Below are 12,854 nucleotides of genomic sequence, written 5' to 3'. Positions count from 1 at the left end.
TGGTCAATATTCCAAGGTTAATACCTTTTGTCAATGTATTGACATAGTGTGACTTTCTCTGTCTTCTCTTTTGCAGACGTAGTGGAACTAGGTGAGTGTTTCAATTTTCAACTTTAAACCTGCTATTTTCATTTGGTTTGTTTGGTGGCGTTAAGCAAACAGAGAAAAGCATCAATGTTGGTCGACTATTATGGGCTCAGATCATTGTTTCGCTTTCAAAATGGTATGGGCTTGTTCATGTAGTTGTAAATGAAGCCTTGTCAACTAGAGATTGAGTGCTGACTTTTACGCACAACAATTTAATTTTTCTATAGCCCACATTTCAGCTACAAACACAAATTTCTCATGCAAATTCACTTACAGAGTTACAGAGGCTGATATTCAAGTGTGGATTGTCAAAATCTTTTGACCCCTTTTTGAGGCCAAAGATTAACTGTAGTGGAGTGTTAGGTCTAATTAAAGGGACAAAAATTTCTAGAATGAAGTCAATTGTAAGAGAATTAAGACTCTTTGCTGATTATTTGTATTAAAAAAATCTGTTTCCTTTATTCTAATAAAACAATATGACTATATTATTAGAATGTTTTGATATTTTTCAAAAATCAAAACATTAAAATTAGGAGAATTTTAATTCTCCTAATATTAAAACTTTCCTCTTATTTACATGTTTGTTTGTGTTTTATCAATATATTATTTCAAAAATCTCCAATGTCTTTTACCATGGCCCAAATACTCCATCATAACCATCACAACCACAACCATGGAGAAATTTGTTCCCTTTGTGCTTCAGTCAGTGCTGCTGCAAATTTTTGATTTCAAAGCTTTGTTAAACATAATGAACGTGTGGTACACAGCTTTGCTCAAGGGCACACCAGGCTGCTGAGAGAGAGTGGACAGTATTCCCCTTCCATGCTTGGATTATGCTCCCTTGTCAGGATTTAAACTGGCAGCCTTTTAGTCAAAACCTGCTTTTTTGAGTCTGTCGGGGTGAGGCTGAGTTTTTAAACTAAATAATACATTATTCCTCATACACGCTTGTGTCATGTTGCTGTTCATTCTAGTTTTAAAACCAGAGGCAGCTACTCAGTGGCTTCTGCTATTCTACAATTCATCAGACACTCTGCTGCCTTTTTGGGGATATGAGGGAGATTTCATGCTTCAGCTGATGCTGCAGTGATGCTCTGCTTTACCTTCAGACAAATAATGTACACTCTCATAGTGAGAAAGCCTCCTACGACCACAGTCTGCTACTGCTGGTTGGCAAATTAAGTTGTCTAAACTCAAGCAGCATCTTATAAGGATGACCCGGATCAGGGCCACAAGTTGAAACTGGTCTGATAAAATCCTTGTTCTTTATACTACACCCTCTTTTATTTCTTATATTAAAATAATAAGCAATTAAAGAATGATGAAAAATCAGACAGATTAAATTCAGACAGAAAGAAACAAAAATAGGTATCCTTTTAGTTAATGCAATTTAGACAGCTGAAATGACAGCAACATTACATAAGCTGTACCTGCCAAGCTAATATTAGCTAGCTCTTCAAGCTCAGTATCTGAATGAGTTGATTGAGTTGATTGAAATTGTCGTGTCTCTTCATAGGGACTCATCATAGTGAACCATATGAAAGGGTTTAAAATATGCACCTGGTGGTTACAATATTTAACTGTCCTTAGTTTGATTACAGCCAGGAACATAGCAGTCATGTGATCTGCTCCCTACGTCCAGCCTCAGATTTTCCTCATTGTGTTTATTGGGAATTGTATCAGTGACTTATCATGCGTAGAGTAGTTAGGCTGCTTCCCTTACACTAACTCACTGACCTCAGTGAAAACAAGCTGGCTTCCCACCTCATTTGCTGGTGATGTGCGAACGTTTGTGAGGCAGTAAGTGCTGTCATATTTTGGGAATGGGGCTTTGGCCCACACTCACACTGCATTGTAAATCTCTGGGTGTGATGCGTGGCTTGGCCTCAGGCTGTTGTGACCGCCTCGATGTTGATGGCTCTTACAAAGTGGGCCGGCCTGATCTCTGCCCTTCATCAGAGTCTTCTCTCATCTCCATATGAGGCCATTTTTTCTCATCAGCCATGGATTATAAAGCTGCGGCATGGCCAGGGACAGAGATGGATGGAAACTAATTGTGTAGCGAGCTGCATTAGGCAGGCAATGACTCTATGTTGCCACACATACACAGACACACACACAAACACAGTCTTGCAGGCTTACACCGTGACTGGGAGCGAGGAAGGTGAGGGAGAGGTGTTTAGGTGATGAGCGTGTGAAACATTATAGCTGTGGTGTGTGAGAGAGTCCAGCAGTGGAAGGGAGACTGACGTGCCGACCGATGCTAATGCTGCTGAGGAGAGAGGAGGGCAGAGGGAGGAGAGGACAGAGGGATGGAGGCCGGGGGGGAGGGACAGAGATGGTAGTTAGGGCACACACACTCACACACAGAGTCAGGCACTTTAGTGTACTGTGTGTGTCAGAGTCAGTGGCAGCCAGTCTACCATGTGCTCATTAATTTGCCCACAATTAGTCTCTGATGTCCTGGCTGGAGGCCTCAGAGTAGAGATTCCCTCACACCAGCTCATTTGGTTTCCAGGCTCTGCCTCCGTCCTCTTCTCCTTACACTCCTCAGACCTCTGAGCTTTACCTAAGCCTCTCGTTTGTCATGGTGTGACGTGCATTTTAAGATCAACAAATTAGTCTGAATGGACTTTCAGATTGATATGGCTACTCAGGACTGAATTTGGGGGAGATTTTTTAGATGTCATGTTTGATTAAGTTCATTGGGTTTTTCAGCTGATTCAATTTTACCTAATTCAGCATTTGGTGCTCTGGGCTTTATACCCTTCTTTTATTTGTCTCTGCTTGTATAATTGTGTTATGTTCTAAAACTGCTTGTTTTCATTATTCTGTGCCTTTGTGTGTGTGCAAGCATGAGCATGCATTTGTGCAATTGAAATGCAAATCCACAATCTCTTTTCTCGTATTTATATTTGAGATTTGAGTCTAGGTGAAACTGGAAGGTAAAGTTCCGGCCCCCGGTCGGCTCTTGTGACAGGTGTCAGACTTTAGTGAGCGTTTAAGGCGGCACAGACTTTGAAAAGCCTCATAAAAATGTTCTGTTCATCAACATGTGTTATGGCACAGCTGTTGAAGTCAATCCACTTCAAGAGACCAATAGCAATGAGCCCTAGCACAAAATACTGGAATGATACTGAAAATATGCTTTCAATCATACACACTAAAGAGCACAGCATGTGATCTTTTATAGCCTGTTAAGCTTGGCATTTACCTGTGTAATTGTTATACTTGTTTAATGTGATAACCGGCTCATACCATAGTAGACCAAGAAAGTGCATCCACAGTATGGTTTTCATATCACAGCAAATGACAATACACAACATTAAGAAATGTTACCACAAAATAATATAAAACGTTCACATTACTTCCTTATTTACTGTAATTACTCGAATGTGTACCACAGCCATTAAAGATAATCTATCTTCCACAGCAACTGATGGCTGTTTTGTGTTTGTGTGTTGCAGTTACAACGCCATCAGGCAGTGACTCAAGTCGACCAGACGAAGATACGTTCGGGGTGAGTTATCTCCTAAACGATGTTGATGAAACGGACACTAAAGATGTTACCCCTGGACTCATCAGAGAGCTGCTGTGTGGTCCAGTCCAAACCCCACACTGCTTTTTATTTGTCAAAGGACCCTTGTAGAATTTTGTACTCCGTGTTGAAATGCAGCGCCCAGGCACTAACACTACAACACAGCACACAATATTAAAGTCATTTGTCATAGTTGAATGTTTGGACACTGATGATGATGGTGTGGTAGCAAGTTCCTGCAGGGAGTGATGCTGTTTTCAAATGCTACGTACCATGTTGATTCTAAACAGTTTCTAAAACCAGTGCTGCTGAGTTGAGACAGAGATGTGGTCAGTGGGCTTAGTGAATGTAGGTATATATGTGTAGTATGTCGTAACAGTAGAAGCTCTGCTGTTATTAACAACAATAATAATGACTGCAGTCACTGAGATGTGACAGTTGTCTTGTTCATGGCTGTTTTAAGACAGAGCTTAGCAGGATACAGAAATGGAACTGAGCAATCATAAATGTTAATAATCAAACCTGTGTAGTGCTCATCATGCAGGAGCAGTGACACTGAAAAAGTTAACACCTACTTCATTGTAATTTGCAGTGGCTGGAACTTCCTGTTTAACAGTTCAACGTCCTACCCCTTATAGTTCAGTGCTACCTCTAAATGGACACTAATATCAATGTTATATAAATGATATAAACTTATAATAAAGTTATATTTGGCTTCAGCAGGCCACAGAGGTGAGCAGTTTTGTAGGCAAGCGGGTGTGTAACTTAATGTAATAGATTTAAGGCAAAAAAGACATGTCATAAAATGAAAAAAAAAATGTCTATGTGAGTAAAATTCCCATATATCATTTAGTGATAAATTAACTCGCACCAATTCTGAAAGTCTCAGCAAACACAGTTCAACTAGTGACCTTCTTGGAAAAATAAAAAACTGTGTCCGACTTTCGTCAGTTTTCAGATGACTTGTTGACAAGGGGATTAATGAATGTGTATAGCAGACATCGATGTTAGCATTATTCTAATTTCTGAAAGTATACAGAAGATAATACCACACATCTTGTAAATATACTACACAAAAGATTTACCATATGATAATTTTTTTTTAACTTCCCAAACTCAGATTTGTCAGCTAATGAACTGCTCTTAAACCTCAGGAGTAGTGTCCTGTTACTAGGCAGCAAGCTAATTAGCTGGACATGCTAACAACTGCAGCATAGGACAGGTCCAATATCTTTTTTCTCAAAGATGGTTTCTGTCATTTTAGGTAATTCTTATCAAACTGATTTTTGTTAAAATCGTTTTCTTTTCTGGTAAGTTAGCTTTGAATTAATGAATCATTTTAATTTCACTATTCAAGAACGGTTGAATGAATATATTGTTCGCGTGACCATGCAACATCGGCTCCAAATGTTCAAGATTGTCTTTAGTTCTTTAGGATATTTAGAGATATAATCAATAAAACATTTGTTTGGCAGTTTAACACGGTTTTTATTTATAAAATTATTCATATATTCAAAATGTTCCATATTCTGTTTGATAAATGAACAGTTTCCCCTTTAATAAATGTGCAATAAATCTGACAACATGCAGGTGACGATGACAAGAAAACTGCACTGTGTAGACTGAAAAAATAGCAGCTGTCTTGCTTTTCATTCTGTACAGTTTATTTTTATAGATCCAGATTGATAGAGTTTAGATAAGAAATAACTGTTTGAAATGAGGATGATAAGCCAGATGCAGCAGCTTCTTCAGAGTCACATCACACACACGACTTTAAAGTAACTGCTGCACTTTTTCCCAAACAGCACTGAGAGTAAAGCTGACCATAGATGAGGATCACATTTAAATTACATTCTGTCAACTAGAACACGTTACAGCCAGACAGCTGTTTAACTTTTTTACCCAGAGAAAGAGCAGGTAAAAAACATAGTAGACACAGTTTAATGGATTCAACTCTGATTTGCAGTATTTAAGGTGATCAAAAATGAGGCAAAGATTATGAGGCGCCGTCTCTGCCTGAGTCTGACACAGTCTTTTTGTCCCTCCCAGGTTTCCATCGCCGTTGGTTTGGCGGGCTTTGCCTGTGTCCTTCTCCTCGTCCTCTTTGTTCTCATCAACAAATACGGCCGACGCTCCAAATTCGGTATGAAAGGTAAGACTACGCAAATAGTCTGACGAGCTGATGGGCAGACAGGCAGCTTTGCTTTTTGCCTTACTGCCAGTTGCGTCATTGTGTTGAATCTATTCCATCAGTTAATCTCTATAGAACCTTTGTTCACTGGAAAACGTACACGCAGCTAATCTACAAGTCCTGAGTAAACCCTTCTTTGTCTTCTAACGTTCCAAAGGAGTCATTCTGCATGTTTACTGAGGAAAACTACACTTGACTAACTCTCCAGTGTCCCCCCCCAGCATGCTGCACATGGTTGAGTCCTGCCAAAGGACATCCATTTGCAATTAGCCATTCAAATGCACATATATAGACAGCTGGATCAATACTTAAGGACTGAGAGCATGCAAATGAGGTCTATGCACTGTACATACACCTCATATATTCACTGTGTCTACTATGTGGAGCAATTTCAGAAGGGATCCTGAATTAATTAGGGGACTCTGCACTGTCGATCATGCTGAGGGATTCAATAGGATTAATACGGCTTTTGTGCGTGCTGAGCTTCGTTTTGGGTCGGTCCCAGTTTTTACTGATGTCTCTGGTGTTGGTGTTGTTCGAGGAGGTAAAAGCTGTTGTAGCGCTGATCTACAAACAGATGAGGAGAGGACGGCAGCGGCTCAGATGCTGAGGTTCAGGTTCAAGTGTTTGTATCAGTTGGCAGGCCGAGTGGTGGCATCTGCTTGTGTTTGCTTGTTTGTTTTTGGCGTGCTTGTTTGCCGCTCACAAAACATACAGTACATCCTCATCCCGTCTCTGTTTATATTTGGGTAATGTGAATATTCTAATCGCATTTAAAACAAAGTAACTCTTCTTTCGTTAAATGAGAATGAGAATAGCGACAAAAATAACATGTTTGATGGTAGGTCTAAAGAAACACTTGCACATACTAAAAATGTATGTGGTTTGAATATGTATCAATCAAGTCAAAAACTGGTTTAGTTGCTCTGATATCTTTGGTTAAGTCTAATGCCAAAATTCACATAAACATAAAGGATGGACGGCATATGAATTATCCATCTGAATTTGCGAAGCCTAAAATAGAAATATAACTTTTTTTTAATTCTATTACTCTGAGGAGACTATTGAGAATTGCACAAAGTGAAAATTGAGAAATTTCATTTTAAGAGAAAGTTAAAACATCAAGTATTCATTTGAAAATGCCATAATTGGTTTTGAACGATTTACACACACCCACACGCTGACCCTAATGAAAAACATTGTTCTGACCAGTTCTGAGCCTTCCACAGTCACATTGATAAGTCACCATGGAAAGGTCAAGATATAGTCAAAACACACACTAAGCAACCCCCCACCCCACCCCCCCTATTCGGTCCCCTGCTACGTCTGAGCCGTTGACCATAAGTGTAAAGTAGCATTAGCTACCGGCACCTCTTGATAGCTACTTTAAAGGATAAGCGTTTGTTACTTACCTCAGTTAAGAACTCTCCGCTGTAATTATTTAGGAGGTGGCAATTATTGCATTGGACTAAAGCTGCCTCTAAACGAGAATAAGTCTTATAGTTAATTAGGCTTGGCAGTCGTGTTTGTAATGTCACGACATTGTCAGATGTCACAACGAATACAAGCACCGCTAACAAACTACCCTGACAGACAGGAAACAAAAGTCACAAATCCGGATTATAAACGAACCGAAAAGATTATAACAACAAGATGATGTAAACAAACGCCCACACATTGCACAAAACGTATTAGAAATCCATGACGTGAAGAGACTGTAACCCCCTGTGTTTGTATGGATGTGATAAGATTTAATGAGTGTCATAACTGTTTACTCATGGTGCATCTTCTCTCCTGAAACAATCCTTAGTGTCGTAACGCACCATCATCAGGTGGATAGCAATGCATTTAGCAAGTGTTTTAATATTTCTAGTATCCGCCCACATCTGAGAGTCTGTGAGGAAATTCACATTTGCATTGTTTATTAATGCAACAGAAAATAATAAGATTCATTACTCTTCTCAGATCGGCCAGACCCTTGCAGGGTGTGTCTGGTAGATGATTGTAGAGACTGATTATTGTTAAGCCACATGCAACATAGATTAGTCTGAAAATAGAGGAAATATACTTCAGCTGCGAGCTCAGTCCATGGGCAGGTGAAGGAAACAATAAACCAGAGAGCAGGACCTAACATCTCCACTACAGATAACACAACATCCTGTTCATAACCACAGACACACTGACATAATCATACAATAACACAGTTCATAAGAAGCAAACACAAAACAAAATTTAAACATCATTGTCTTTCTATTCACACGAATGGAGCCGTGCAGCTCAAGCTTTCAGAACCAGCTTAAAACATTGCTCCATTTGCTTTTGTGTTTTTTATTTAATTCACAGTCCTGTTAATGCACCATCTGAGAATTGATATGAGTCTCAGTGTAAAACTTTGTGTTACAGCCCTGCCTTATATTTGCACCTACTATCAAATACAAGCGGGCACTGCTTAATAGTGCTGGCTGCATCCAGAGCGTAGCATGTTTTAATGGTCACTGTTACTTTAGGAGTCAACTCTTAGCACAAGGATGCTTCAAATGCAGTTTCCGCTCTCTCCAAGCAGCAGCGCTGAAGAAGGTAATTTGTCTCCCTGATGACAAGGTCCAAAGTTTTTCTCGGACAGTGTAGGGAGTTTTGGGGTTCACATTGTACTGCAAAGCGCACCATTCCATACAATATGTAGAGATCCGCCGCTTGGCTGAAGGGCACCTCAGTGTTTCTCATACATTTTGATGCACCCTTGCTAGGTAACTAATTGTTTTATACATGACTGTAATAGCTCAGGAAAACAGAAACACATTGAAGGTTTAGCATATCACCGCACTAAAGTACTTTCCACTGCTAATGGTTTTTTTCAGCTTTTACATAAAGACCAGTGTTAGGTGGAGAATCAGCTGCATCCTATAATGTGAGGGAGGAAGATATGATTCTGCCTTTGGCATGTTCTGCCTTATTGTCACTGTTATGATCAGCTTATTGTCTTTGGGTCATGATTACCAAATAAGAGGCATCAGTTTTAGTTCTGCCATGTTTCATCCTTTCGTTCTCCATCTCCAGTCTGCAGATACCTGCTCCAGTTCACTTTAAATAAGAGATGCCTCTCTCCTCTGTCACTGTCAGGGATTGAAAGAATAAAAGACCTAAAGAAAGGTGATGTCAGTGTGGACACTTTTTCAAGACCTCACGCTGCTCTTTACAAAGGCCTGATTTGCCAATGTGTGTGTGTGTGTGTGTGAGAGAGACAGAGAGAGAGTTTTCTCCTCCCACTCTTGTTCTGGAGAATCAGCCTGAAGAAGTCATTACCTTTGGATGGAGCCATAATGGATTTTCGCTCCACTAAATCACTTGGGCTCTTTTGGTTGTTGGAGTTTGAGCACCGACCGTTTCTGGGCATCCAATAAAAATTCTGTTTTTATTTTTTCTTTGGTCTGGTCAGACCTGTGCATGTGCGTGTGTGCATGTGCGTGTTTGAGTCACATTCAATTGATTTGCTTGCCTTTCAGGTTTATTCACAGGCCGCTTGCATTTACAACTCTGAGTGATACACTGTTCCTCTGTTTATGTGCTTTAAGCTGTGGTTTTATGAAAGATACCTGTCTACATGTGTGTGTATATATATATATATATAAATATATATATAATGTGTGCGTGTGTGGGTGTGTGTGTGTCTGTGGCTGAGGCGATAGAGCGGTTATCCTCTAGCCAGATGCGGTTTGATCCCAGTCTTCCCCCTCTGCATGCCGAAGTGTCCTTGGGCAAGTTAGTGAACCCCGAAGTGTCCCTCATGGAAAAAGCGCTGTCCATTAAAGCACAGTATGAATGAGTGTGTGAATGGGTGAATGGCGATAACCTGAACTGTAAAGCACCATCAAGACTAGAAATGAGATATCTAAATACAGAGCATTTATAGATAGAAACATCCATAGATAACCTGTTGCTCTGATCAATATGGTTGACTTACCTCCAGCAACAACATCTTACAGCACAAGCAGTGGCCCCTTCATTCACATAGTGATTCACACCAATGGTTTCTGAAATATCTTTCACACACATCTTGGTCAGCGGGGAATCGATGATGCTTCTTTAGGAAAGACACACAGCATGTCAGTAATGAGTACTAGGCTCCCTTCTTATGTTGTGGTAGAAAATTACCCAACCTCTGCAGCTGTAAGTGCATCCAATGCAGGACAAAATGTTTAACATTTGCGATCAGGCCTATTGGGTGCACTAGCTATTTTCAGAATGGGTGCAGTAGACCTGACTTATAAAACTGTAATCGACTTCGAAAACAGAAAGAAAAACTCTGTAAAACCTAAAATAATCTCATAAATATTTTTGTTATCATTACAAAACAGCATCTCACACCGTCTGAATGTTGGAAATAAAACCATTTTGAACTAATTCTGAGGATCCCAGTAGGGCTTTGGAATCAGTGCCACATTTTGCATATTTCTGGGTCTCTTCCACAATGGAGGTTGGCAGCTGCTGAGTGTTTACATAAGGAGCAGATGATGCGGGCACTATTTTTGGCCACATTTTACTACAGAGTTTTGACTGAAAATATATATTTAACAGAAGCACGCACAAGTCAGGAGGAACAGACAAATCAGAGAAACTGAGGACATTAAAGTAAGGAAAGAAAAACAGTGTTATTTAACCCATTAAGACCTAAGGCACGAAATAGAAACAAACTCTACAACAGAAATGACCTTCTGAAACTTAATAAAACTCTTCTTTCTCCCACTCTTCAAAGATGTCTCTGCAAAAGGATGAGATCATAAAATACATGCACACGTCTCAGCAGGCTCTGAGGGAAAAGCATGCAAACATCCCTCCGTGTTTTCAAAGAATTTACACACTTGTTGCATCAGGTCTAAATGGGGTCACTAAATAAAACTTAGTTATGAATTGTTATATTCAGTTTATGACATATCTCATCCGCACAGCTTTCATATACACTTACTTGGGGGGATGTTTCTGTTTCCGTAGAATATAGTGAAAAAAGTTTTTATTTTCAGCTACTGCTTGTTGCAGCTTTCAATTTTGCTCAGTGAGAGAAAATGCTTAGGGTTGTGTGAGTAAAACATGAGCTGCTCCTGAGGTGCATTTAGGCAACAAACAGCTTAAAAGCTTAAAGTCTGTCACATGGGTCACTAACGGTGGGCAGAGCTAAAGATTATGCTACTGAGAAAAGTGAAGACACAGTCTGCAGCTTAATCGGTTCATTGAAAAAAAAACAATTCTGGGTCAGTTTTAATGCAGCAGCTATGAGACCATGTTTTGTTAATAACTGCAACAGCAAAGTGATTTGGATTCCATTTCCAATCCGTGCCTCTGACTGACTATTTCTCCATACAAATGGTGCCTGAGTCTCATGGGTATCGTGTCTTTTAGCCCTGAGAGAGCGATGGACATTATCAGAAACAGGGCGTTAAGTTGCTCTTTACAAGGGATCGAGATAAACTTGGGGAAGCTTTGTTGATCGTGTGTAGTTAGCCAATGAATCCACAAAACTGATTGACAAAATAAATCAATATGTAATTAATGTTTTTCAGCAAAAATCCCAAGGTAAACTCAATGTGGTTGACTGGAGTTTTGGAGTTGGAAATTGTGCCATTTTTCCACTTATGCGTGGGCCACATTGGATAGGTTAGTGACGTGTGTGCAACGTCTGTCTTTTTATTTCCGTTCACATGTTATCAGGTTAGAGTGGCCACACTGCCTGCATGATGCGTGCCAGAAAGATATTTTCTCCGCGTTCACAGCATACCACACATCAAAGAATATCCTTCACACCAGTTTCACTGTCTATATCAGTCTATTATGTCACAAACACTTCCTGTACCCGTTTCAAAGTAAAAGCAACGTTTCTGTCGACTGAATCCATTAAATTGTTAAGGTTTTTTTAGGGTTATTGCCGGACCGCATTACTCTACTTTAATTCAAGGACACACTCCCTGTGTGGACAACTGCCACCTGCTGGACGCAGCAGATCAGCGACGCAGCCGCCACGCGTTTCACACACACCCAGTGTGACTCAGGACTTACTCATATTTATGAAATGCATAATTATACTTTTCGCACTCACACCAACCTCCCATGATAGACAGACTTTCAGGGTTTTCCAGTGTGTGTGTGTGTGTGTTTGTGTGTGTGTGTGTTTACTGAATAAATAACACTCAAATCTGGCCCTGAGTGTTTAACCCTATTAATACTATGAGGTTGGGAATGCTGAGCAAGCAAATGACTGACCCATAAAAGCTGAGACGCCAAGAAGTCAGGGTCAGATGAAGCAGATTCGGAGGGGTCAGGCAGCAGACTACCTGTGAGTCAAGGTGAGCACTGACACTGTTCACACTATGATTTAGCCATTTGGCCACTTAGTTTACACTACTTCTACTCAAAGTGCACAGGCTCAGTGCTCAGTAGTGCATGTTGTGAGAAATGCAATTGTGACAGATGTCAGGCTTTCCCCCCATTAAAACTTTTGAGTTAATCAGCATAGACAGTATTCAGGTTTCCAGACACCCAGATGGAGATGTAGGTAATGCCCACCAACACACTGACACATACACCTAGACTGACACACACACACAAACCATACCCTGCGGCGGCCAGCTATAGCCTCTGTGATCCAGGCATGTGTGTCAGGTCGGCTTACCCTCCTCTCCGCTACATTACCTGAACCAGGCCTGGGGATGATCAGTGCTCACACGCACACACACACACACACACGCATACACACACACGATAAACACGCACACTACAACATTTACTGCATCACTGCCCCCCTTGGACTCCGGTGGCCAGAGTGAGCTGTGCTGCCAAGCAGCGAGACACGGCTGTCTAAGGAGAGACAGACAGATAGATACTCTTGTTAAGGGTCTGTAAGAATCTCAAGCTAATTTTACTCAGTTTATCCTAAATGTGGACCTGCTAAAGAAACTGAGTTCATTCAACACATCTTTCATTAAAGGGAATGAAAAGTCACCAGACACACTTACACAGACATCAATATTTAACATTTGTTTTTAAATT

The 12,854-nt window shown here is 40.4% G+C and overlaps 1 protein-coding gene across 2 annotated transcripts in view; it reads left to right on the top strand.

The window, feature by feature from the left end:
- ntrk3b (neurotrophic tyrosine kinase, receptor, type 3b) overlaps positions 1-12,854 on the top strand; it is a 159,281-nt gene that overhangs the window by 83,084 nt on the left and 63,343 nt on the right. For both annotated transcript variants that reach the window (XM_062389657.1, XM_062389652.1), the window contains exons 9-11: positions 77-91; positions 3,555-3,607; positions 5,675-5,777. In XM_062389657.1, coding sequence (XP_062245641.1) covers positions 77-91; positions 3,555-3,607; positions 5,675-5,777 — 171 coding nt within the window. The remainder of the gene's footprint in view (positions 1-76; positions 92-3,554; positions 3,608-5,674; positions 5,778-12,854) is intronic.

This window comes from Platichthys flesus, chromosome 1 (genome assembly GCF_949316205.1).
Source record: "Platichthys flesus chromosome 1, fPlaFle2.1, whole genome shotgun sequence".
Classification (NCBI taxonomy): domain Eukaryota; kingdom Metazoa; phylum Chordata; class Actinopteri; order Pleuronectiformes; family Pleuronectidae; genus Platichthys; species Platichthys flesus.
Note: the sequence above shows the minus strand (reverse complement) of the source record. Positions and strands in the feature narration are given on the sequence as shown.